We start from the raw sequence: 26,618 nt of genomic DNA, 5'->3' as shown, positions 1-26,618 counted from the left end.
AGAAAATAGACTGAAAGTAGAGCAGTGGTTGCCAGGGGCTGGGGGTGGAGGAAAGGTGAGTTATTGCGTAATGGACACAGAGTTTCTGGTAGGAATGTTGGAAAGTTCTAGAGATAGTTATGGTTACACAACAGCTTGAATATAAAGAATGCCACTGAACACGGAAAAAAGGTGAAAATGCCACGTTTTGCTACATATATTTTAGCACAATAAAGAAAAACCTATCACATGTTACATAAATAAGTTATTTTAATTAAAGTTATTACATTTTTTCAAAAATAAGGAAAAAATCCTACATGAGCCATAGGGATGATAATTCTAGTCTGGGTCAAGACCCCTGTGGGGTTCAGAGTTAATTAAATCCGCCACCACCTCCTCCTGAGCCTTGATCTGAAAAGCAGCCTCAGTCAAAATTCAGGCCTGTTGTCTGGCAACTGGAGAAGATGCCCATCCGTTCACTGTGAATGTGGAACCCTCTGAAACCACAGGGCAGGCTGGACCACGGGATTCCCATCCAGGGAGGGGAGGCGGCTACTGAAGCCAGAACCAACAGGGAGGAATGGGGGGGGGCACCTACCCCTGGACCCACACGAATCTACACTCCCAGCTCCTTCTTCAGTGAAAGGTCCAGAATGCTTCCTTCTGTTCCCAAACATGAAAGTCATCCTTCCCAAGCTGGAGAATCCTTGTAAAATTGGATCTACATTCCGTTTCCACGCTGGTGATGATTTAAATGGTCTCGGACTCTGCCTCTGTCCCCCGGGAGGAGCCTGCACTCAACTTGGAGGTGGAGGCAGGCTCTGGTCTAGAGATGCCGGTGGAGCCCAGGCCAGGCCTGGGTGACCTTTTTCTGCCCCACAGTTACTCACGCTCGTCGCCAGTCCATTCAACCACCCAAGGGAAAAACAAAGCTGCGATCATTCTGATAACATGTCACCAGAATCCAAAGGGCAAATTAAGCTGCTTAACAGAAATGTGAAACAACAGGGCAGCCACTTGCAGGAGCGCCCAGGAAGAAACACAATATCTAGGGTCCCATCTCACAAGGAACACATGAGGCTGGGGGTGCCTCAGACCTAAAAGAGGAAAGGTCCTTGGTTGTGTAGCCTCTCTGAGGAAAGGGTGGCCAAAGTCCTCGAAAGGAGTTTAAGGGACAGGGGTGGACACAGCTAAGACGCTTCCCAATGACCAGCCACCTTCCCACCTTCCCGACCCAGCCCCCCGGCTGTGGAAAGGAGGACAGGATCTTGGGGATGTGCTGCGTGTACGGCTCTGAGCTGGGCTCCACGGGAGGCCCAGGAATGAACCAGGGATCCCTGCCTTCAAGACGCACACGTGGATGTGACACCACATGGATGACATTTGAGGACATGACACAAAGTGAAATTAGCCAGACACGGAGGGACATGTAATGTGTGTGATTCCACTCCTGCAACGAGGTGCCAAGAGTCATGGAATCAGAGATGGAAAGTAGAGGAGAGGGTCCCAGGGGCTGGAGGAGGGGGCGCTGCTGTTTGATGGGGACAGAGTCGCAGCTCGGGAAGATGAAAAGTCCCGGAGACAGACAGTGGTGATGGTTGCACAACTATGTGAACGTATTTGACGCCACTGATCTGTACACTTAAAAACGGCTAATGTGGGTGAAGGTAGTAAATTTTATGTCATATAGTACCACAAAATAAACAAACAAACAAACAAATAAAGGACAAAGCACAGTCCAGTCACAGAAGCCCCTGCTCCACTGCTCCTCAGGGGCAGACGGCAGCCCCCACCCTCTGCCCTAGACAAGGCCCCTCTCCAATGCGGCTATTTCCGGAAGCTTCCCTGATGGCACGCCCTCTGAACACATAAGTGATGCGTGTGTTCCTGTCTCCCATTAACTTTTAAGCTCCCAGAGGGCAAGAACCACACTCTCTCCTTCTACGCAGCCCATACTGTAGGACGGACAGGCTTGCACACAGCAGAGCTCGCAGCCGGTGGGCCCCGGGTGTGCGGAGCTCGAAGGACCACTGGACACCCCCCCCGCCACTCGCATTTTTCAGGCATGTGTGGGGCAGTGGGAAGAACACGGGCTCTGCATTCCCACGGGGCCTGGAGGCCCAGCTCTGCCACTTCCTCGTTGCATCCTTACCTGTAGATGTGGAGCAGGTGGGGTGATGGAGAGCTCACAGGGGGCCCTGCCTGAAGCATGCTGTCACCATGCCTGGCGCACAGCAGCTGGTGGTCATTTCAGCTCCTTCCCTCAACTCGGAAATACGAGAGTAAAGAGGCTCTGAAGCTACTAGGGCCGGGCCCCCATGTTGGCGGCTGCTGTTGCGTCAGAGAATTAGGTGACTTCCACTCCCTCCCCACAGCGATTTTCCTCATTGTCACATTTCAGAGGCACAGCCCTGGCCAGCAGGCGTCTAAAGAACATGGGTAAACAGTCAGGACAGAAACAGATGGCCGGGCCAATGGGTCTCTCCTTCCCCTCCAGCCACAACGCTCAGAGGAGCGTGCTGGGTACTGAGTTTACAGGCTCCCGGAGCTAAAACCACCAAGAGTTTCAAAACCTAACAGGAGAGAGAACGTGGGACCTTGAGGACTTTCAGAGAAGGACCCAGAGAGTGCTAAGAGTGGGGTCCAAGCTGTCAAATTAACTCCTCGGCTGGGAACCTACCCAGCGTCACCCACGGAGCCGGGTTCTCCTGCATGCAGGGGCTGAGAGGCAGGCGAGGAGCTGTGAGCTCGGGGAGATGGCCCGCAGGGAGGGCCCCAAAACACACCCCCTCCAACAGGGCCCCGGTCCCTGGAGACTCTGAATTCCCCCAGCAAGACATCATGGTTTCAGGTTGTAGGTCTCCACGAAAACGTCTCATTTTCTGCTTTATCAACGACGTTCTCCCACACCCTGGCGGGCGCCGAGGACCAGTTCAAGCTGGCTCGCTCGGCCGACAGCTGGCCAGACAGGGCTGGTGCCCAGCGACCACAAGGCAATCCTCCAGACCCTGGAGGAGCTGACGTGCCTGCAAAGCAGGCTTCTAAATACTACGGCCTCCCCCCGACTCGTCCCACGAGGGACTCAGGGGATGCAGCTGGGCCAGGCCGCAGATCCCGGCGACACACCACAGCCCACCCCAGCAGCAGATGAAGTCAGCAACTAGATGTGCCTAAAACAAACAGGACGGGGCACTGATCGCAAAGAGGCCACTCCACAGAGCCAAAAATAGCCTCACTTGTTTCAAGAGGATGCTGACCAACGAAGCACATACAAGTCCATCAGCAGAGAAAGAAAAATCAATGGAGCAGAAAACCGGATCAGCCCAACAGGGACCAGGACTCTGAGAGACTCCCGACTGCCTCACCCGCCACCCCCCCCCCCCCCGCCGCCAAATCCCTCTCCTTACTCCAATCACGAACTGTGCCTGGATCTCAAAAGCCAGTCCCATCACCCCTGCGCCTCACGGTATTTGTACTCAGACGTGCACGCGTATTATATACACAAATCCCATAGGTTTAATCTCAGGGCCAGGAGTCAGACCGTGGACTAGGAGCCCAAAATGAGCACCAGTGGGCAGGGAAGACGAGGAGGCAAGAGCACACTGATGGATCAGAAAATGGGGCTACGGTAAGATGCACAGAGGTGAGTAATGCTGGGTGATGGCTCTCATCAAAACTGGGCAGATCAGAACGGGCGTGGCCCTGCTTCAGCCCTGGATAAAATCTTCACCCTGTGGATCTTCAGTGGCCCACTGAGTCAGAACTGTCCGTCATCTCACTTCCTCTTCATTCGTATTTTCACCTGCTCTGGCTAGCAAGCGAACCTGACACTCCTATGGCCTGGGAGCAGCTGGCACCTCTTGGGTTCCCCAAACGTGTCATATAACTCTTGAGGACAGGTGGCGGGGATTGCCCAAGACACGGATCAATCCCGGCCAAAAGCATCCATCCAAGCAGCAGAGATGACCCACTCTTTATACCATCCCTACTGCTCGGGTTGGGGGGATCAGAAGGCAAGGAGATGACTGCCCAGGGCATCCTGGTCCCAACCCACAGAGAGTACTCTCACGAGAAGCACAGGGCTCTAGACCCAAAGGAAGGAGCCACCGACCATCCCACACACCACCCCTCCCACCCCAATCCCATTCCAATCATTGGGAATCTGCCTTCAGGAGGAAGGTGGGATGTAGTTTGTTCAGGCTCAGAATCAGTAAGAATCCTTCCAGTCCACAACAGTATTTGAAAATCACTCCAAAAACGATCTACCTTTTCCTCCCCTCATTCCCTACTGCTCAGTGGTTTCCAGCCAGGGGCAGGTGTGCCCACCAGGGTGGTAGATGTACCCACCTGCGTCTCCATGGAAGGCGCCGTCTTGAAGCAGCCTGCTGGACAAGCTGTCCCCATCGCTGGGCCAAATCTGCCCCGTCTTGCGGACGCCCACGATGGTGGCCTCGGACACGACCACCGGGCCCTGCCGGTGCCGCTTCTGGCACTGGGGCGTGGGGGGGCTGCTGCTGTCGAAGGATTGCTGGGAGTTCTGCGAGGGTGAGCGGCTCTTGTCCCGGAACGTGCGGTAGGTGGTGGGGCTCGGGGACACGCGGCTGGACTGGCCAGAGGAGAAGTCCTCCTCGCTGGACGTGAGGTTCTCATTGGAGCTGCAGTCCGGGGTGTAGCCGCCTCCGCTGTCCTCAAAGCTCCGAGGGGAGTAGGACCTCCGGGGCCAGGTAAGGCGCTTCTCCTGCTCCGAGGTGCTCTGGCTGCGCTGGAGCGAGCCCTTGCCCTCCCCTTCCACCATCATGCCCCCAACATAGATGCTCTGGTAGGGCTGGTACTCCAGGGGCGGCCAGGGGGGCCTGCCGCCGCCATTGGTGTTGATCAGGTTGTCCTTCAGGAAGCGCGGGTTCAGCTCCGCGTCCTCAAAGTCGCCGTCGAGGCCGCAGCTGCTCTCGGAGAGGCGCCCGCGGTAGGAGGGCCTGGGTGGGTCCCCAGGGCCGGGCCCCGCGCCCTGCTGGGACTTCTTGCGCTCCATCTGCATGGCCTGGCTGCCCAGGGAGCTTATGCGGTCCGACACGTCTTTGTCGTTGACCTTCACCAGGCCGCGCTCGTGGTGGAACTCGACGTTCACGTAGAAGGGCTTCTCGGCGTCCGTCGCCGCCGGCTGGACGGGGCCCTTGTGGATCCTCTCGAAATTGGAACGCAGGGCCGCCACACTGGTGGGGGGCCCGCGGTCGTCGTGGTCCGCGGGAGCGGCGGCCCCGGGCCTGCGCGTGGCCGCGGGCCTGGCCTTGCCCGGGGAGCCCTCCCCGTTGAGCCGGGCCTCGGGCTCATCGGCGGGCGGCGGGTCGGCGCAGTCGGCTGGCGCGGGCTGGGGGCGCGGCGCGCGGGGCTCGGCGGCGCCGTCGGGGGGCTGCGCCGCGCGCCGGAAGCCCCAGCGCTGTCGGTCGTAGCTCTTCTTCTCCTTGGCCAGCAGCGTCTGCAGGTAGATCATGCGGAAGCGCTCCTGGTTCACCTCCTGCTCCAGGCGCCGGATGGAGGCCTTGCAGCGCTCCAGCTCCTGCTCGATGTCGCCCACCGAGCGCAGCTCCATGCGCGGCGGCTCCGAGTCCGGGAACTGCGCCTTCCACGCCTCGGCGAAGCCCACCGGGTCCACCATGGCGCGGCCGGCCTCACCTGCGCCACCCGGCTGCCGCGGGGCCCGGCTCAGCGGCGGCGCGGCGGCCTCGCCAGGCCCGGCCCGGGGCGCCGGGCAGCCCCCATGCCCCCGGCGGGGCAGCGGTGGCGGCAGCTGGCGAACAATACCCGCCCCCTCCCGGGCTGCAGGTGAGGCTGCGGCCAGGCTCCCCGCGCGCGGGGCAGGGCGGGGCGAGGGGCGGGCGCGCGCGCGCGCGGGAAGGGCGCGGGGCTGCGCGCGCCGCTATTGTGTGCGGGGCTCCCGGCGCGCGCGGGGCGGGCGCTACCTCCGCTTGGCCGGGCCCGCTAGCCCATGGCCGCCGCCGGCGCGCTGCTCTCCTCGGGCGCCCGCGCCCAGCCGCCGCCGCCTCCCCGCGCTTGGCCCGCCCGCTCCCGCCGCACTCGCGCCCGGCCCGCACTCGGCGCCGCAGGAAGGGGAGGGCCGGGGGGCGGTGGCCGCGGCGCGGCGGAGCGAGCGTGAGGGCCTCTTAAAGGGGCCGCTCCCCCGCCCAGCCGTGGCCCTGCCAGCGTCCCCGCGCGTGGGAAAACCGAGGCCCGACGGCGAGTTCTGCACTCCTGGGACAGGAATCCCTGGGTCCACATTGCCCCCCAGCCCGGCCGCCCCTCACCGGCTTCACGGCTGAGCGCGCCCCTAGCGGGCAGGTCACCCAGCGGTGCCAACGGGCCTCCAGCGCTGGGGTCCCGGGGTGGGTGATGAAGCAACATCTGCCACACGGGACTGTCACAGAGATAATCAATAGGAATTTCTCCCCAGGTCACTCAACACCCACGTCTCCCTTCCTGCGGTCCTGGGCCAGGTGTTTGCCTGACACAGAACTTATCTCTGTAATCTGCCTCTGAAGTGGTCGCCAGCCTCCACTGGGACGTGCAGGGCTGGGCGGAAGACAGCATAGCCCAGGCGGGCAGCGAAACAAAATCTGTTCTCGTCCCCCAGGGAAGCCCAGAGATCTTAGACACACAGCACCCTGGAGGGAGTCCAAGGGGCGCCAAGTGAAAATACCCGAACCAGCCTGCTGGGTGAGGGGATACGAAAACAGGATTTGTCGACCAGAGAACCCGGCTTGAGTCCTGACCCCCTCTGCCCCTCTGTGCCTGCTTCCTGGGCGTTGAAATGAGAACCAGGATACCTCCGCACCCCCCTCCCCCGCCCCCACGGCTGTTGTCCCTGCACGGATGTGAGGGGTTGTCTTGCCTTCCCCGCAGTTCCAGAGCCACCCAGAGCGGATGCCCTGACATCTAATCTAGAGGAACAGAGCCCAGGGCCGGCCTGGCTGGGATTCAGTTCTCTCCCACTCTGGGCTTTGTGACCTTGGCAATTCCCTTCCCCTCTCTGTGCCCAAGTTTTGTCCTCATATGTAAGATGTTGTGAGCACCATGTGTAAGGCAACCAGATGGGGCAAACATAAAGCATGTGCTGTTCCTTCCATGATTGCCTTTAATGTTGGTGCCCTGGGAGACTGGCAGGAAAACCCTGGGGAGCCGGACTGGCAGACACTTCCAGGCACAGCTCACTGCTGCCTCCTGCAGGCTTTCCACCCTCCTGCTGTCACCCCTCCCAGGCCCCATGTCCCCTCCCACTCCTCTGCAAGGCCAACAGGGCCCTTGTAAAGCCTGTTTTGCAGGTGAGGAAACAGAGGTTGATGCCCTGACTTTGTGGCCAGCAATGCGAGGCGGGAATCCCAGCAGTGCTCACATCCTGAGGACCTCTCCTTCAAAACGGGTATAATAAATCCTGACCTCCCAGGGCATGGCACACAGCAGCTCAGCATCGGTATTAGTTGCCTTCCTTGGATGACCTGCCTCCGTCACCCAGCAAGTGGGTCCGACAGGACTAGAACCCAGGCCTCCAGAACCCCATTCCCTGGCTGTCAGCAAGGAGAATCCCAAAAGCACAAACATTTTTTCCCCCTTGCTGACAGGGTCTCTCAGTTTCTAGGGGGACTTGTGGGCTCATCAGGGACATTATCATTAAACACCTGGGAAAGAAAAGGATACTTTGGGGGGGTGGCTTCATCCATCAGTGAGGTGTCCCTTTCTCTGGTTTGCAGGCCCCAACTCAGCCCCACCTTAAATATTGTACACATAAGCAAGCTCATATCAGAAACTCTGATGCTGTTTGGTTTGGGTTTGCAAGCTCCATTCTCTTGGTAGAGCAAGTGGCTTGTTGGGCACAAGGACACTGCAAGATAGTGGCTATCTCCCCATGGGACAGCTTGTTCTGGCCCCAAGGACACTCCTCCCATCCTCTGAGCCTTCCTTGAAAGCACTCCCACCCTGGGTCTCTGGTCCTTCCCCGAAGAGCTTTCTTATCATTCCTCCCTCCTGAGGAAGGGAAGAATGAGGAGGAAAGTGGGGTCCATATATATAACACTCTGTAGTCCCCCATTTGGTGTCTGTCCCCAGCTAGATCTAAACTTCTAAGAACAGAGATCTGTCTATCTTGTTCCCCAGTGAACCCCCAGTGCTTACGACATAGTAGGTGCTCAGCCAGTGCTGGCCTGGGTGGGAGCGCAGAGCCCAGGGAGGAAAGGGTGAGGCGGGCAGAGCCAGGCCACAGCAGAGGTGTGTGGGCCTTGAGGGCGGGCATCCAGGAGGAGGCAGAGGTCAGGGAAAGGCTGGCCGGCGAGTTGGTCCTAAAGATGGGGACAGACAGGCAAAGATGGGGAGAGTTCAGAGTTCTGGGTGTGTCTGAGGAACAGTTGGGTTAGGGGGTGAGGCTGGTGTGGGCTGCAGGAGGTCACATCAGGGGTTTCGCACCCGTGAAAACCATCACTACAATCACCACCACTCCCAATAGATGTTTTTTTTTTTTCATCTAAAAACTAAAATGGAACAGGAAAGTGGGATTGTTGGTGATGTCCCCTCCTCAACTTCCTTCATTTTCTGGGATATAGTTTTGTGGCTCTATAATTCATTTCACAATCTCTCTCTCTCTCTCTCTCTCTCTCTCACACACACACACACACACACACACACACACTCGTACCCTCAGCAGCAGCCCTAGTGGTCCTTGAACCCAGACCAATGTTCTGGCAACCCCTCCCCGAGGCCATTCCCTCCCTTTGCTGGAAGGAGAGGCTGGGACTCAATGGCCCCCTCTGCTGGACAGAACGGAGAACTTCTGATGCCTCAGAACCCTGGGGATGGAAACAACCCCAACGTCTGTCATGGGAATATCACAGTGGAGTATTATATGACCATGAAAGAAAATGCAGCACCAATACATGCTAAACATTGATGAACCTTGAAAAAATTTATGCCAAGTGAAAGAAAACAGTCATAAAGGGCCACATATTGTATGACTCCATTTACATGAAATGTCCAGAATAGACAAATCTATAGAAAGAGAAGGTAGGTTGGTGGTCACCTGGGGATAGGGGATGGGAGAAATGGGGAGTGACTGCTAATGGTCTCACACAACAATAAGTGGGGACCATATTTTGCTCCTTCCCTGCCTTGTCTGTACCCTCCTCCCCACCCGCTTTGGGGGCAGAGGCTAGAGGAGGGCTCCCTCCAAACAGGATGTGGCCACATGACTCCCATCTGTCATCTGCCATCCGTCAGCCCCAGGGAGCTTCGGGCAAGATCAGAAAATGGGGGCGATCGATACAGCTGTCCTCTAGCCCTGCTCGTTGCTCTGTGCTGGATGGTGCCTGGTGGGGTGCCTCTTCCAGGTTACCAGCCCCGGCCCAGAGTAGGTAGCCGGGGTCTCTGAGGGACTTCCCTGGCCAAGGGCTCTGAACAAGTGAGCTGTGGGCCTTTCCTCCCAGGCCCCCTTGTTTGTAACTCCACCACCTTCTGCAGAATCAATTCTGGATGAAGCCCTGCAGTGGGGGGCATCCCGGCCGAGTGCCCAGGCTGCCATTTCCAGCTTCACAGAGAAGAAGGGGCTGGGACAAGATGAGCTGGTTCCTGAAGGCATGGCCAGTGACATGGTGCAGGCTGTGGCTTCCAGTGGCCAGAGGCCCAGAGCACCCTCAGGCCAGGGGTGCCATCCACCTGTTGGGGATCAGGGAGCAGAAGGAAGGGTCTGCAAACAGCAGCCTGGGGACAGGCCGCACTACCCTGCTCCCTCCTGGGGCACAGGCTCAGACAGGTGGCTGGTGGCCCTGAATTCTGGGAGGCGTCTGGATGAGGGGGTGGAGCCTGGAAGGAGGCCGTGGGACAGCCACGCTCCCTGTCTGCCCGACATATGGGAGGTGACAGGGGAGGCCACAGCAGATGGCAGAGGAGCCCGGGGGCTGCTGGGAGGGTGTCTCGTCTCAGGGCCTCCTTGGGTGACGTGCGCCCAGGGCCCCCTGCCCCCGTCTCTGGGAGCCCCGAAGGCTCAGAAGATGAGGGCCCTCTCTGAGCTCTTGCTGCTTCTGAAAGCTCCCCCACCCCACACCCCACCTCTCGTCCCCACCCTGGGCCTCCTGGGTCCCCGAGTCCCCTCTGTAGTCCCCGGCCAGGAACGCCTGTCACCCTGGCCTCTCCCAGGTTCTTATCTGTGTGAGGGTGTGAGTGGAGCAGTTCCCCTACCCATCACCATGCTCCATTACCTACACCTCAGGCAACCTCAGGTGTCCAGCTTAGGCTGCCCGGGTCCCTCAGGAGATTGCAGTCCCTCTGGGAGTGGCTCCCATCCCATCATCAGGCCGAAGTGGGCATTGGGTGGATCCGAGGCCCCCTGTTCCCTCCAGAGGCCACAGCAGGGTTGGGGAAGGGGGAGGCTCCTGCTTGCCAGGAGGCCGAGACCCCCACCCTGCTCTGGGTCACTGCAGAGACTGGTCCTGGGGAAGGACTGAGTAAAATCACGGGGCTCAGGGAGCAGGGTGTGATGGGGAGCGACTGATTAGCTCATTAGCTCTGCTGTGGACCCTGAGGAGGACCAGGTGTGGGACCTGGAGTGGGATTCCCGCTGGGATCAGACTGCAAGCTGGTGTGGGAGGCGGAGACAGAGGAGGGACCAGGAATGCAGAGGAGAAGTGCTCAGCTGCATCCTGTCACCTGGGCTCTGTGCTCAGGCTCCTCTCCAGTTAGGTGGAGACAGGAGGTCCTGATACCCAGCCCCCAGGGTCGCTGGGATGAAAGGGACTTCTTCCCCGTCCACTGAGTGCTCAGTAAATGGGGGTTCTGGCTACTCCCCCAAGAGGCTGGATGGCCCCATTCCTGGGTGGCCCCTGCTTTGGGCCAGAATTCCCACCTCCAATGGGCTGGAGGCAGTGGTGGTGCCTGCATGCGACTCCTTCCCCAGGCCTGCACAGCTTTCCCTGGAATCTTCTGTGTCTGGCTCTCACCAAGCTCCTCCCAGGAACAGACCTTACGCTTGAGCCCCTACAGCCCTCACTGGCTGCTGCCTGACTTCAGGAGCCTCTGAGTGAGCAGTGGGCACATCCGCCTCTGGCCACGGAGGAGGGCCAAGCACAGGACTGTCTCTAGGAGGTTCAAGAAGAGGCATCTTGGTGAGAGTGAAAGTGTCTGCCGGGAGACTCAGCGGGATTCCTGTCTCCCTGCTACATCTAGGTGAGCACCTGCCGGGGGCCTTTTGTCTAGGAGATGCTGGGGAGATGAGGTCACAGGGTTGCTGCCCTGGCTCTTAGGGTCCCACAAGGCGGTGGGGGGGGGACGGGGGAGAAGCCCAAACATGGACACCACACCCAGAAGTAACAAGTGCTGTGGGAGCCGTGGGGGCTTCAGGAAGTCCTCCCAGAGAAGGGGCGCCCGAGCCGCCGGGCACAGAAGAGGCCTGGCACCTGCAAAGGCTAGTGACCACGGGTGAAGGCTGGAGCACAGGGGCCTGCAGGGTGGGCTGGGGCGGCCACTGAGGGGCCTCGAGTGCCAGGGTGAGAAAAGCGAAGGAGGGGAAGGGGCCCGGGATGGCTCTGAAGCTCTCGCATGCGGCCCTGGGTCTCCGCCCCAGAAATTTAAGTGCTTGTAGAGGATGCCTTTGTGGACTCGTGGTATCAGCGGAACCACAGCGAAGTGGTGTGGTTTCTTCTGAAGAAGAAACATCGAACAGTTGGGCACACATGGGGCAACAGTAGGACCTAGAGTTTCACAAAGGGCCGTTTGGAGGGATGGGCGCACATGAGACAGGGGTCCTGGCTCGGGGGCTAGGGACAGCAGGGTGCATTACCGCCCCCCAGTCCTGGGGCCTAGAGGGGTGGGGGATGGAGCCAGGACGTTGCCAGCCCACCTGACCAGGGTCTGCCATCCTGACGCTGTCTGTGGTGTGCCCCAAACCCGGTCATGGTGCACCCTGAGACAGCCTGCCCCTCAAAACTGGGTCTGGTGGGCCAGCCCACCGAAGGCCCAGCAAGGCCTCTGTGGGGAATCCCAAGTGTGCAAAGCTATAACTATGAGGATGGTCACTTCAGTTAAAAAAAAGCTAAAAGCTGGACACAAGCCAACTGTCCCACGGCCGGGCAGGGTGAATGGATTCTGGCCCATCTGCATGAAGGCAAACCTGCAGCTGCTAAAGGGACACGCAGGCTCGCTCTGGCAGTTCCTCGGAATGCGGCCTGCCCTGTGGGCGTGGGGAGAAGTCACTCTGGTTTAACAGCAAACAAGGCGCCGAGGTCGTGGCCGTGCTGTGTAGGAACAGGAGTCCTACCCGCTGCAGACGAGGCTTACGTCCGGGACCGCAGGGACTGTCACTCTGCGTGCAGAGCTCTGTGCTGCCTCGTTTCACAATAAGCACATATGCCATTCCTTTAGGAGTGATTTATATAAAGAAGTATCTCCTATCTATAAAAAAGGAGAACTAAAAATGTGGTGAAGGGGGAATGAACAGAAGCTGCCGAGTCTCCCAGCGGCTAACCACCTGGCTGCCCGAGAAATGCTCACCATCTACGAGAAACAGGCGGGAGCCAGACGTGCCACCTGCCTATGGCCATGGAGGGCAGGATTGGGGGGCACACACCCACGGCTGGGGAGAGTGGGGTGGGTGGGGGCTCAGTAGCCCCTGAGGAGGAGCAACACGAGGGCATGGAGAGGGTTGGGCGCTCTGGGCGGGAGCTGGGGAGGGGAGACCTGGGTGTTCTTGCCCAATCCGGGTTGCAGCAGACAGGGAGCCTTGACTTCAGCAAGTGCCGCTTGCCTGGACCACCGAGATGAGGAGGATTCCGAGGCCGACCCAGGAAAGTGGGGAAGAGGCCCAGGGGGATGCTGACTGTGCCCAGGGCGAGCGCCATGGGCCTGGGGGCACGTGTCCGTGCCCGTGGTCCTGAGCCTCCCAGGGCCGGGGGGCTGTCGGGTGACTCTGTAAGTGCAACTGGCCTTCCAGATGACAGCCTCAGTGCCCCCACCAGCTGGGCAGCATGGGGCCGGGGGAAGCCACTGGGGGCCTTCCCTGGCTCCCGACCTGCTAAAGAGAAGAGGCGGAGCCCTGGGGCTCAGCACGGTGGGTGTTCCATGTCACCCTCCAGGTCACGGGAGGCACTGCCCACACACATGCAGGCAGTGGAGGCCTCTGACGCAGGCTCAGCTAACAGCAACCTGGGCTGGAGGGCCTCTTGCTGTCCTGGGTCTCGGGTGGATGTCCCTCCATCCCTGTAATGAGGGGAGAAGTCACCTGGCATCAACCAGGCACCTGCAGCTGATGGGGGTGGGCGTCTGAGCTGGCAGGTGGGCAGGGAGGCTACAGGCTGGAGGTGAGAGGGATGGGGGAAGGGGCAGCCAGGAGCCAAGAGCAGAGGGCGATGAGCCAAGGGAATGGTTGAGTCTTGGGTGGACGCGGATTTCAGGCTGCAAGCCTCTCCCCAGCCCGGCCCATCGCCTGCACGTACGGATGATGTCCCCGTCGCCGACCTGCGGCTGGGCGCTGCTCCTCCGCTCCAGGTCCTGCAGCACTGAGTGCTCGAAGGCCAGGGCGGCCACGCGGCTGAAAAACGCCTTCACGTTCTCCCCTGTGGGCACGGGACAGCCATGACCCCGGGCACCTCTGCCCCTGCCCATGGATGCACTGGGGGGTGGGGGAGCCAGGGGTGCGGGAGCCAGGACAGCCCCCCCCCCCGCTGTGCAGGGGATAGGCTCCCCACCCTGGCCACCTGCCCTGGCCGCTCCTGAAAATCTCTAAACCTTGGTTTCCCAGCATCTACTCTTCCAATCAATTGCTACTGTGCACCCGTGGGCCAGGCACCGAGCAGTGTGGGCCTGCTTTCCTGTAACCTTTGAGCACCTCTCCAGTGGGCAGCCATGAGGATTAGAGCCACTGGCCCCCATGTGGGGCCTTTGTGCCTCCTCCGCCAGGAGGACAAGACCACCCATCTGCGCACAGGGCCCAGCCCCCGACACACATGCTGCCCTTGTGCAGTTAACAACCTATACCACCGCACAGGGCAGTCCTTCTTGGCCCATAGGGAGCTCTCAGGGAACATGCTGTTACTCCAATAAGAGGGTGGGTTCTCACAGCCTCAGGGACACCGTCAGGAAGGAGCAGGGGGAACTGGACATGGGGGCTGCCACCTTTCTGTGTTGGGCTGGAGGTGGTACTTCCACTCACACTCCTGCTGCCTCACCCAACCCCTGGGCAGGTGTCCACGGTGGCCCCTCGCCCAGGGTAAGGACTCCCAGGTGTAATTCCCGAGTCCCCACAGCCTTGGGGCCTACTGTGCCCCAGGCACTGAAAGTTATTTCATTTCATCCCTCCAACAACCTATTTTCAAAATCTGTTCCTTGCTTCTCTGCATTTTCTCATTTTTCCTCAGTGAATCATATGGCTTTTATCATTTAAAACATGTTTTTCCATTAAAAATAAAATGAGATTGACAGCAACACCCCACTTCCCAGATGAGGATGATGAGGCTCAGAGGCGTTGGGGGCCAGGGTAAGCAGTGCCCGTGGGCGCGGGCAGCTCAGGGGCCGGGGACCCAGCGAGGCTGGGGCAGACTGGGTGGGGTGTTGGGGAGGGCTGGGGGGCCGTGAGGGATGTTTGAGTGCCTTCTATGATGACACCTGGGGAAGGGAGGGACAGCTGGTCACTGGCCCCTCCCACCTGTACCAGGTCAGGGGCAGGAGGATGGTGTGGTTACAGGTGAGGCTGCGTTCCAACCCCAGCCCCACCACTGCCTCCCCGAGACTCTGGACGTGACCTCACAGGGACGGGATGGATGTGCCCCACAGCGGCCGCGGGGGTCTCACTAGAGAACACAGGTGTGCCCCTCCTCCCATCCAGGGCAAGGCCCCCACCCCTGATCACCACGGCGGCAGCCCTGTGCCCACTCACCGGTCTTGGCCGACACGGACCAGTACTCGGCCTGCATCTCGTTGGCCAGGCGCACGGCCTCCGCCTCCGCCTGCTCGCACGCGGCCCCTGACTGGGAGAAGCGGCCCTGCTGACCCAGCTCCCCGGACCTCGGCACCTGCCCACAGGTGAGCCCGGTGGTCCCAGGCGAGTCTGAGCGCCAACGTCCCTCCCTGATGGGACGAGCCCCGAGCACTGGGAACTGAGTGCCCCTGCTTTCAGACCCCCGCCTGCAAGTTCCCACCTAGGCACATCCGAGTCACCCTCTGCTCCGCAAGCCCAGGCTGAAGGGGTCGCGTTTCCCGAGGCCGCCCGTGGCCCTGACCCGCTCCGCTCACCAGAAGGTCCTTCTTGGTCCCCACGAGGAACAGGAAGCAGGCACCTGGTTCATTCTCCCTCAGCGCGTCCTCCAGCCACTGCCTGGAACATGGGGGACAGGCAGAGACGGCACCCACCCCCCCAGGGGCCAAGGAAGCTGGGATGGGGTGCAGCCCGGGTCCTCCCAGGGCTGGGGGTTGCAAGGAAGGGAGCTTGACCCGAGCTGGCCTCGGGGGCCTCGGATGGGTGGGGACGCAGGGGCGCTGTAGGGGGAGCTGAAGGCCCCGTCCCGGCCACGGCTCTACCCTCACCCTGGGTGAGTCCTGCACTGTCACCAACTGGAGTGACCAGCCTGGCCCCCCTCACAGGGCTGGAGATGCGGCTGTGAACACCCCAAACAAAAGCAAGGTGAAGGGGCTCTGGTCGTCAGTTGATGAACCCTGGCTCTTTTTTTTTTTTAATTAAAAAAAGTTTTGGGTTTTTTTCGGGCCGTGCTGTGCAGCTTTCAGGATCTTAGTTCCCTGACCAGGGATCGAACCTGCACCATGGCACTGAAAGCATGGAGTCCTAACCATTAGGCAACCAGGGAATTCCCAACCTCCGGCTCTTGCCCAGATCTCTGCCTGAGAGAGCAAGTGCCCAGTTGTGTCCCCAGATACAGGGCCCAGGTGAGGTGAATATGCCAGGCCCCTCGCCACAAATTAGTAAGGCTTTCAAGATGACAACAGCAGAGCACTGAAGCCAGCATGCGCCATCCTGCCCTGCCTTCTGCTGTAGCTGCAGATCTTGAAGGATAAAAAGGTAGCCAACAGTCATCGGCCCGTCGGTGGCAGGTGCTGACCAGCAAGCTTGGTCACCTGTACCCACTGTCAGGGGCCCAGCTCATGGCCCAGGTTTAGGGAGCCCTCCAGGCAGCTTTCTGGGCCCAAGGGTCCCATGGGGGCTGCAGAGCCCCAGACTTGCCTGGTGTGCTCCAGGGTCTGCATGTCATTGAGGTCAAAGGCCGTGATGATCACTGCATGGGGTGGAGGGGGGAGCCAGGAGCCGGTCAGTGACGGGGGAGGCAAATACGGCATGACAAGGGGGCTCCCGCGGAACTGATGGGGACGACGGAGGCTGGGAGGGAGACACCCATGGCCGCCCTGGGGACCCAGCCCCCCACTCTGATCCACACCCAGCGGCCCAGCCACAGGGGGCTCCAGGGAGGCAAGGTGAGCCCCTGTGTTCAAATCTCCCCTCTGCCTCTTACGGCTGAGGGAGTGCGGGTGAGGCCTTGATGCTGAGAGCCTCAGCCTTCGACTGTGACATGGTGAGGACCACAGCTACCTCTAGCTCTCAGGGTAGCTCTGAAGACTAAGCTGGAGCAGCTGTTTTAAAGCTCTTGGCCTAGGGCCTGACATGGGGCAGACTTTCCCCCAGTGGCAGCTATGGTCGTGCGGGCGATTAGCAATGACCAGCTTCAGGGGAACAATTTCTGAGGAGCAGGGTGGGCAGGAAATTGGGAGATGCAGCCCCCTTCCCCCAGCTCCTCTCATCACTGCCGTGTCTGGTCCCCTGTGCCCTGGGTGGCCCCATGTGGAGAGCATTCCAGAGGGCCTGCTCTCTTCTGGCCCCAGGGATGTGAGCAGGGCTGGATGTGGGCCTCCCTCTGCACCGTGGCTGAAGGCTTCAGGAGGCCCACCCACGCGCCCCGCCCTGGCAGAGGGGCTGAGAAGTGAAGGAGGAAGCTGGTGGTGGTGATGACTGTGGCCGGGCTGCTGTCTGCAGGGCTGTGCCAGGCGCCTCACACCTTACTCCCAGGGGGTGTCATCCCCCCGAGAAGAGAGGCCACAGCAGATGTGGCAGAGCTGTTATTCCAATCCACAGCCGAGGCGCTCGTGGTTTCCTGATTTTGCTTTTTTCAAACCTTAGTGAAAATGTGACTTTTAACACCAGTACTGAGTGGACCTAACTGTACCTCATCATCTGAGTCTGGTTTGGATGCCTCGGACCGCTTGCTCTTACCTCTCACTGAAACCCTTTCTCTCTTCTTCCTGGTCAGAGGAGGGGGCTTATGCTGCCACTGCCTGCTGACCGGGAGGCCTGCCCAGGGCTGGGGCGCCCTCAACAAGGATGTGGTGGGTGAGGAGCCCCGCTGGCCCCCACCTGGGGGCCCACCTCCACTCCTCCCCTCCAGCCAAGCCCCGCCCCCCTGCTCCTGAGTTGACTCTGCTCTTCTTTCTGGGGTCTCTGCACAAGTACTCCCCACTCTGAGCATCTTTCTGAGCTGAAACTGGGGCTGAGACTTTCAGGTAGCACCCACTACCATGGGCCCCTAAAGCGCGTGGCTGCCGAGGCTGGCCTGGGCCCGGCTGGAAGACGAGGACCAGCCCCCATGTTTCCTCAGTGGCTCTCAGAGGACAGATTTGGTGCCTGCACGGAAGACCTGGGCATCTCGCTGTGCGCCCGGCAGGGAATTCACGGGGGGCCCCTGCTGCACATGAGGCCCCACTGTTGCCGTCACCCGGCTGCTCACCCTGGGCACCCCGGTAGTAGGCAGACGCGATGCACTTGAACTTCTCCTGTCCTGCTGTGTCCCAGCTGTGCCGTGACCGAGAGGGAGGGGGAGAGAGAGAGAGGGAGAGAGAGAAAAAAAGGGAAATGGAGAGGTGGTGGCAGGTTAAGCCATTGATCACAGTGTCCACAGCCAGCAGGCTTGTGGGGCCCTGGGCCGGAGACCCACGTGCCCGCACCAGCTGCATGCATGGGTGTCACAAAGTGCCTGCTGCCAGCCAGCCAGCCCCACCCCCAACTCCTTATGATTCCTTCCTTGGGCGCCCATGGGGAACCCCCTCTCTGGATGCACTGTGCTCACAGGGAAGGGCACAGCCTTAGCAGTTCCACTGCCCAGATGAATGGAGCTGTAGCTCAGTCCCTTCCAACTGTGCCATAAAAAAGAGAATGTGCTCCCTGATGTGGCTGCTCTCAAGATGTGAAAGTCCACCTGTAGAGGCGACCCCGGGAACGGGACTGGGGCTCTGCCACTTGCTCATGTGTGACTGGGGTGTGGCTCCACCTTCCCCATGGCAGTGGAGGGTACGCTCAGCTCCCTGGGTGGGGTGCGTTGTCTAACAAGGACATGGTTTGCTTCTCTGATCAGTTAGCTCTGGCTCTCTGGAGGAGCTGAGCCCTGGCTCCATGGGAAAAAATGCAACCATTGATTAATGATGTCTGCCATGGGCACAGTAAAGATAGGGGATGTTACCTGCTGAGATCTACTTGCCCTGGTTTAGAACAAGGCTGTAGGTCAAAATGCAGGGCTGAGTCTGAAAATCCACCCTTTTTAAAAATCAACACATCAAAATTTAAGTTTTCTCAGTAAACTAACAAGTAGACAAGCCATGAACAAGACACCAATAATCTGAAATTTTTCCAAGTGATCCAGCATGATGCAGAACTGTTTGGCTCTTTCATTAATTCATTCACATTTCCACTTCTGAAGAATACTCTGGGTGGGAGCTGGGAGGGTGGCCTGGCAGTGGGGCCAGTTGGCTGGCAATGGCCTCTGTGTAGGACAAGGAGAGGCTGAGCTGGGAGAGCCCCCTGCTTCCTCCTGGGCCCTCTAATTAGACACAGCTGCCCTCCGCAGCTCCAGCTAGGCTGCCCCCAGCAGCTCGTGCTGCTTCAGTCTCCTGCCTCCTTATCCCCTCGGTCCTGTAGCCCTGCGTCTTCACAGCCTCTTCTGCTCTGGTCTGACCCTGTACACCCCCTTGGGTGAGGTTTGGTGGTACCATCTGCTCTAGGACTGCACTGGGGCTGGTCTCAGAGGAGCGGGCCCTGTCTCGACACATTAGGAGCTGAAGTCCACAAGGGGGCGAGCTCCACCGTGATCACCGCGATCCGAGGCCCAGCCCGGGGCATGGAGGCCCGAGGAGCGAATCCAGGGAGCAGGGGTGAGCACCAGGGAGAGTGCAGGAGGAGGGGACCAGACAGAGGCCCAGGGAATGCCAGCAGGGGCGGCCACGCAGGAGAGGGCCAGGCTGGAGACCAGCAGGTGCCGGAGGAGAGGGGCTCTGGTGGGAAAGCGTGAGGCTGGGGGGAGACCCTGGGCTATTCTGAGGGAAACTAGAGGGGAGGGGCCGAAGCCGGGGGTGGGGGTGGGGGTGTGTCCCTGAGAGGCCAAGGCGTGGGGTCTGGCAGGGAGGAGACAGACACACAGACAGAGGGAGAGAGACGGGGGAGCGTTCAGGCCCCAGTAAGGCCTGTGGACCGTGTGGCCTCTGCTAGAGCCCAGCACGCAGGGAACGGTTTTGGCCCCGTTTTCCAGGTGGGAACAGAGGCTGGAGGGCTGAAGTGACTTGCCGGAGGCTGCGCTGCTGGCCTGGCAAATGGGATCACAGAGGGCCTGTGGGGAGCACCAGGGGAGGCTGGGGGCGGGGGCGGGCACATCAGGCTGCAGGGACTGGGGCAGCAGAGAGCCCAGCTTCACAAAACTGCCCAGGGCTTCCTGCCCGCTCGCCGAGGCCTTCCCCGGGGCCTCCCCGGCATCTCTGTGAAGCCCTCCACAACCATATGATGGGAAACAAGCGAGGCACGGAGACTTACATCTGGAGGCTGAAGGGGATCCCGGCGACCTCAAAGCGCTCCATCTCAAAGTCCACCCCGATGGTGGCCTTGTAGTCACGGTCGAAAACATTCTTGCAGAACCTGTGGGGGCCGAGGAAGCCATCAGAGGCCGTGTGTGGAGGCTTCACTCCTGACAGTGAAAGCCCGCCCTCAGGGAAGACCAGGTGGTGACGGCCATGGAGACGGACCACAGAGACAGGCCATGGGCGACAGAGCTGCCAGCGGGAACTCCGTGCGGAGAGAGGCTGCGGCAGCAGGAGACCAACAAGTGGGTCAAGGCAGTGAAAAGTACCACGTCTGCCGGCAGGGAGGGCAGGGAGGGGAGCCTGTGGCCCCGGGGATGGTGTGACCAATGCCAGGCTCCTAGGACACCACGCTCCCCACGGACCCACCATCTCCCGGATTTCTTGCACCCCCTCCCAGCAGCCACATGGTCTCCACTACGACATGTGACGGAGCCTCCCGGGCCGGTGGCGCACCTGTGGATGAGGCTGGTCTTGCCCACATAGAGGTCGCCGACCACAACCACCTTGGAGAGTTTGAGCCTGTGAGGAGTACGGCATGGTGCTCTCAGGCGCGGTCACGGGAGCATCTTCACGTGCACGGGCCCCTCCTTCCCTGCGTTCCCCACTCGTGATGCGGACAGGTCACCTGTGACACACTCTGGGATGTCTGTCCCCCTCGCTGGCCCTCAGAGGGGAGGGCAGGAGGACCTGCATTTGTTCTGGGGACTCTGTACCCCTGACCCCACTGGGTCCACGTCCCTCCGTGAGAATCACAAATGGGCACCATGGGAGGCTGAGTTTGGGCTGAGGGAGCAGCGGGAAGAGCCCCAGGTGGGGCTGTGTCCAAGTTGGGTCACCTGCTCCAGAACTAGCTGCTGCCTGGGAGCAGAGTAGACACAGCCCCTCCCTCGAAGACGTGGCCAGGTGAGCTGCACCAAGTCACCAGGTGACACAGAGGTGCCCTGTTGCTGTCTGCAGGTGGAGGAGGCTGGTGGTTTGGGCGTGACCCACAGTCCCAGGAATGCTGCTGTGCAAGTGCAGGACACATACAGAGGGAGGGGTAGCTGCTCTAGGTGAGCAGGGTCCCCCCTCCCCAGGGAGCCTGAGAACCTTAGATCCATGGCCCAGGCGTGCAGACCTGAGTCCACGACACGCCCCCAGCCTGCCTGGCCCTGGAACGCACTCCAGGGTGATGGTGGTGTCCTGGCAGGCACACAGCCCCAGGCCCTGTACCCCTGCCTGCATCCCTTACCTTGGTGCTGCATCTGCACTGCTAGTTCTATACGTGTGTGTGTGTGTGTGTGTGTGTGTGTGTGTGTATGTCTGGTGTTTTGTTTTGTTTTGTATTTGGCCGCACCCATGAGGCTTGCAGGATCTTAGTTCCCTGACCAGGGATCGAACCCAGGCCCCGGCAGTGAAAGCACCGAGTCCTAACCACTGGACTGCCAGGGAATTCCCTGCGCTGCTAGTTCTGGAGCAGGTGGCCCTGACTCTGCTTCTCAGGGGGAGTAAAGGTGCTGCCGCAGGGCCACTGGGTTCCCCTGTGCCCCAGTTTACTGGCCTCCCAGCACTGGGGAAGGGTTGGGAGCTCCTTGGTGGGAAGCCCCTCGTGTGGAACCAGCACTCCCCCAGCAGCCGCCGCCATGCTCAGCCCGTGACCATGGCCACCTCGGCCATCCTGGCCTCACTGTCCCCATGTGACTTGTGAGCTCAGTCTTCTCCCTGAACAGACCATGAGCCCCTCAGGATGCAGGGCGGAAGCAGGACACCGCACCTGTTTGCTAAGAAGATGTGACCATGGCAGGACACCTGTGCTGCAGTGCCAGGCGCCCTGAGGCAGGGACGGGGCGCACACGTGCCTCTCCTTCCTGCATGTGGCCTGGTGAGGAACCCAGCGCGGAGTTCAGGAGCACGGTGCGGGGGGGCACCCGCTCCGCCTGGGTGAGGGGGCAGGTGTGGTGGGGACTCAGAGGAAACCCCAGGGACCCAACACTAAGTCTGAGGCCTGAAGGGCAGGAAATGCTTCTGGAGGGAACACTCATGCTCAGACCTCAGTGCCGGCCTCACCGAGGTGGGGGAGCTGTTCCTACAGCAGGTGCGGCAGGTAAAGCCTGATAAACGGCTGATGCTCCTCTGGCCTGTATGGGGTGGCGGCGCCCGCATGGTCTGTGTACGAGGCTCACGTGTGCATCCACACACCCACACGTGCGCTCGGCCCTCCCCACCCTCCCCTGGCCAAGCCGGCACTCACCCGATGGTCCCCGTATTCCCGTGCTGGCAGGCAGCGCTGACCTGCCCGTGAAAGTGCTCCCGGAGCTGCAGGCAGGCGGCGGGGGTGTACCACTGGAAACAAGACAGAGAGACAGACAGGTGGGCACATCACCCTGCAAAGCTTGCCAAGCGGGCAGCAGGTGTGACTTACTACCCAGAGCTCCCTCCTTCCTGAGCCTCTGTCACACCCGTCCTCTACCTTGTCAGCGACTCCCAAGGCTCCAGGGTCTTGTGAGCCCCGAGGATGAGCAGTGGGACCAGGACACACCAGGGAGCCCAGGCGGGGATCCAGAGAGCTGTGTCCCGCTGGGGGCAGCTGTGCCCTTGCTGCGGGCGTATCAACCCCGTGTCCCCTCTGGGCCTCTTCCAGTGAGAGGAGGGGTGGGCTGTAAGGGCACTTATAGCGCCAAAATCCTCCTACACCTTCTACGGATCTCTGATGCCATTTTTGTTTTAAAAATATGCATATCTGTGCATGGAAAATGTCCTGGAAGGCACTTTCATCTTCCATATTTTTCAGAAGGCAGAACTGGATAGTGGTCTAAGAGCAGGGCCCCTGTGTCCACCCTCAGCCGCTGTGTGACCCTGGGTAGTTGCCTCATGTCTCTGAACTTCAATTTCTGCATCTGGAAAATCTCAGGGACTTGGGGGCATAAAACGAGGTTAGGGCTTCCCTGGTGGCGCAGTGGTTGAGAGTCCGCCTGCCGATGCAGGGGACACGGGTTCGTGCCCCTATCCCGGAAGATCCCACATGCCGCGCAGCGGCTGGGCCCGCGAGCCGTGGCCGCGGAGCCTGTGTGTCCGGAGCCTGTGCTCCGCAACGGGAGAGGCCACAGCAGTGAGAGGCCCGCGTACAGCAAAAAAAAAAAAAAAAAAAAAAAAAAAAAAAAAAAAACGAGGTTATATTTGTGAAGCCACCAGCGCAGAGCTGGTCTGGCACATACATACTAAGTGCTCAGCAAACACGCCATGACACTTATCGAATGCAGGTTTGTTCTATAATTAGAAAAAATGATATTAAACAAATGAAAGGTGACCATCACGTTTTGCAGTCAGATTGGCCAAGGCTAAGTGTGGGGCATGGCCAGGATGTGGGAGCAGGCCATGCTGGAGACGGCTGCTGTGCTCTGCTGTGGTCCCTGGGCCACCCCTCTGTCCTTCAGGGTCCCTGCGGCTCTGCCCTGGTCCACCTGCCCTCTCGGCTCTGTGTGACCAAGGCAGCAGGGACAGTGAAGGAGCTCGGCCAAGGGTGAGGGCGGGACCTCACAGAGCCCATGTCCTCATCTGTAAGGTGGGGACACCCCTCACGGCACCTCTTGGTCTGCTCACTAGAGGAGCAAGTGGGCAGTGCAGACGAGCGCTCAGCCCAGGGCCCCTGGCCACGCGAAGGTGTGTGGCCACCTCTCGGGAAAGCTGGCTGCTTTTCCGTCCACTTCCGTGTCAGTGTCAAGCTGGCGGCCAGCCAAGACATGGTGGTCAGTAGAGGGGTCCCAGGACTTGGGACAGATTGGAGAAGTGTGCTAGGGAAGGCTGGCAGGAAGTGCACAGAGGGAAACCGAGGCACATGGGGTGAAAGAAGGACTGGCCCCATCTGACCACAAATTGCTCGGGTCTGAAGTGCTGTGGCCCTGGAGTGTGGGATGAACTTGGCCACAGGCAGCTGGGGGAGAATCTCACCTTCTGTGGAAGCAGGGATGCCCTAGCCTGCCTCCCAAGGTGGGGAAACGGCAGAGCTCTGGAGTCGGCCACGGCTGGGTCAAGTCTGGGCTCCCCCACGCCCAGCTGTGTGACCTCAGGCAGTCCTCCCTACCTCTCTGAGCCTCATCCCACTTTGTAATTGGGGTCCTTCATCCCATGAGATCTGGACTGTTTTGTGCCGATCACACTTCCCTTCCTTTGGCTTTTTAACCCCAGTCCCCGCCATCCCCAGTCACCACTGTCAAGTTCAGTAGAGAAGCAGCTGCCTGGGCCTCTGATGAAATGGAAAGTCCTGGGGGCACTGTCCACGGGTCTAAGACACCGAGGCTTTCTCTGTGCATGTTGGAGACAGAACTCGGGGTTGGGGGGAAGGCAGGAGAGGGGGAGGAGGAATGACTGCGGACCCCAAATAACCAGAGCCTACCCTCCTTCCCCCACCAGCCTGGACACAGATTTCAAGACTCAAAAGAGAGGATTTCTCCCACCCCCCCACAGCACCAAGCACTGATGGCAGGATCTTAAGCATCCTTCCCGATACCCTGCATGTAGAAGCAAACACGTGCATTTCTTTTCTCCTGCTCCTTCTCTCACACGTAGTGCTCAACAACTTACTTTGGCTCTCATTGTGCATCAGCCCCTGAGAGGTGCTCATGCCTCCCCGAGTCTGTGTCAAGAAGCAGCATTTTGCTGTCTAAGTGGCCCCCTCTCGAGGACATTATGTTGTGTCTGAACTTCTACTTTACAAATTGCTGCAGTGCCTGGCCCTGAGCATCTGAAGCACTGGGAGACATTATCCCGCTGCCCCCTTGGGAGGCTGTGCAGATTTGCATCCCCTGCTGTGATTAATAATGGATTTTAATACAGATGGAAGAGAGCTGTGAGTTTCCAGCAAGGACAGAAGGCAGAATGGTAAGGGGTGAGAACTTTGGATTTGGTGTCAGGAAACTGGAGTGCTGTTTGATAATGTCATAATTAAAATGAGAAAAACAGTGACCACACTTGGGCAAGGGAGCTCCCTTTTACCATGAGCCAGACACCCAATGTGAGAGGAATTATCCTTCTGTACCAGTGGCTCTGAGAGGTTGAGTAACTTGCCCGCGGTCACACAGCTTAATGGCATGCAGGATTCACACCCAGGACAGTCTGACTGCAAAGTCTGTGCCCTTAACATCCATGCCACACCTTCTCCTGGTGTCACTTTTCACTTGCTGGCCCACCTTGGGCAAGTCAACGCCACGCTTCTCAAGAAGTCTGCTGAGTCCCTGGGGTCTGTCAGTGAGGGACTGACCTCCCCGATTCACCTGCTTTGTTTCCAGTGGTGAGTGAGGTGGGGAAAGCCGGATGAGGGCATGGTGTCCGGAGAGCAGTGCACATATCAAGGGCTGGCCTAACGCCTCCCTACCTTAGGGAAGCTGGTGATGACGCGGTTCCGGCTCACCGTGGGCCCCAAAGGCATCACAGAGGACCTCATCCTTCCTGGGAGTCCTGTGGCCCCAACAGGGGGAAGAGAGTTAGGGAGCTGTGCAAATCCCTGGGGACTCCCCCAAAGCTGATGCCTAACGTTGCAGTAGCTTTGAAAACAGGTCCAAGCCTCCTTCTCTGTCAGGAATGTCAGGATGCCAGGGGTCATCTCTCCAATCTGCAGGCAGTGTGTGTTGGGGCACGGAGGCGGGTACCAGGCCTGCCACCCGGCCTGGGAGTCGAGGAGACCTGAGTCTCCTGCCCGATGTCCACCAGGAGTGGCCCCTCCCTGAACTCAGCTCTGGGCTGAGTGAGGGAGCACAGTCACCAGGCTGTGCACACAGCCCTGGCAGAGGAAGTAGAGTGGGGAGGGGTCCCCCGCTCCTGCCCCGTAAGGGATAAAGGCTCTGGGTATGCAGGGCCCTCAGGGTTCAGCCCACAGGCCTTTCCCAGAACCACCCCAGCCAGCACCGGGCCCCTCCTGCCTATTCCACAGCCCCGGCTCCTTCTCCCTCCCGCCCCCTCCCCACTGGGTGTCCTTGACCGAGAGAGGCCTGTGGTCCTCCGCATCGGACCGTCTCTCCCCAGACCAGCACTGGGGGCCCGGGGTGTGCGGTCAGGAAACGAGGAGGCCCGGGGCCCAGGCCGCTTTCAGGTTATGCAGTGGGAGGTGGGCGGAGGATCACGCGGGCGGGAGAGGGTGAGTCCGAAGGGGCGGCTGACTCACCTGCGGCGGCTGCAGAGGCTCCTGACGCTGCCTAGTCCGGAGGGTCCAGTGGCCGCGATCACCATGGCAACGAGCACCACGCGGGACAGGCGGGCGTCTGACGAATCCGGGACGTCGGAGAATGGGCTCACAGCCAAAAGTGTTCCGCCAGCGCCTTGCGCCGCGATCACCATAGCAACCAGAGCCTCAAGGGAGACTCCGGGACGCGGCCCCAGCGCCAGTGATCACCATGGCAACAAGGGCGGGGCCTGGGGGCGGGCCAGGGCGGGGCTGACCGTGGAGAGACTTGCGCACCTGGCCTCCCTGATGTCACCGTGGCTGGGGAGGGGTGGTGGTTCAAACGTGGAGGGAATTATGTGAAGTGTTTAAGTACTTATTTTCATAATATAGCAAATGTGATCTTTTTCTTGTTATGTAAATATTTCGTGTTTTTCTTGTTATCTGGTAGTGAGGGAGCTCCAAGATCCCTTGACTTCCTTCCGTCACATCCAGTGTCTGATCTATCAGTAAATCCTGTAGCTTCTATCCTGAAAATTTGTCCAGTATCTTCTCTCTCCCTCCTACTTCCTCTGATCACACCATGGTCCCAACCATCATCATCTTCTCTCCCCTTAACTGGTCTCCCTGCTTCCACCCT

The 26,618-nt window shown here is 59.8% G+C and overlaps 2 protein-coding genes across 4 annotated transcripts in view; both read right to left on the bottom strand.

Annotated features, from left to right (window-relative positions):
* BCR (BCR activator of RhoGEF and GTPase) overlaps window positions 1-5,732 on the bottom strand; it is a 99,086-nt gene extending 93,354 nt beyond the window's left edge. The window contains exon 1 of one of the 2 annotated variants that reach the window (XM_081252519.1): window positions 4,327-5,732. In XM_081252519.1, coding sequence (XP_081108645.1) covers window positions 4,327-5,632 — 1,306 coding nt within the window. In that variant the 5' untranslated portion in view covers window positions 5,633-5,732. The remainder of the gene's footprint in view (window positions 1-4,326) is intronic. The other variant, XM_081252520.1, reaches the window with a different exon arrangement.
* Window positions 5,733-12,364: 6,632 nt separating this feature from the next.
* On the bottom strand, window positions 12,365-26,166 carry RAB36 (RAB36, member RAS oncogene family). 2 transcript variants are annotated; one of them, XM_081253424.1, is made up of 11 exons: window positions 25,982-26,166; window positions 25,196-25,278; window positions 22,076-22,167; window positions 20,299-20,364; window positions 19,799-19,900; window positions 17,730-17,794; window positions 16,174-16,229; window positions 15,235-15,312; window positions 14,879-14,969; window positions 13,440-13,559; window positions 12,365-13,203 (listed from the first exon to the last, which is right to left on the bottom strand). In XM_081253424.1, exons 2-11 carry the CDS (start codon window positions 25,262-25,264, stop codon window positions 13,139-13,141), a joined length of 804 nt encoding a protein of 267 aa, XP_081109550.1. In that variant the 5' UTR covers window positions 25,265-25,278; window positions 25,982-26,166; the 3' UTR covers window positions 12,365-13,138. The 2 variants fall into 2 exon arrangements, with proteins under 2 accessions (XP_081109550.1, XP_081109551.1); XM_081253425.1 differs by having other exon boundaries at window positions 13,440-13,534.
* Between the last annotated feature and the right edge of the window lie 452 nt (window positions 26,167-26,618).

This window comes from Mesoplodon bidens (genome assembly GCF_964165515.1).
Source record: "Mesoplodon bidens genome assembly, chromosome: 13".
Classification (NCBI taxonomy): domain Eukaryota; kingdom Metazoa; phylum Chordata; class Mammalia; order Artiodactyla; family Ziphiidae; genus Mesoplodon; species Mesoplodon bidens.
This window is presented reverse-complemented; position numbering and strand designations above follow the sequence as displayed.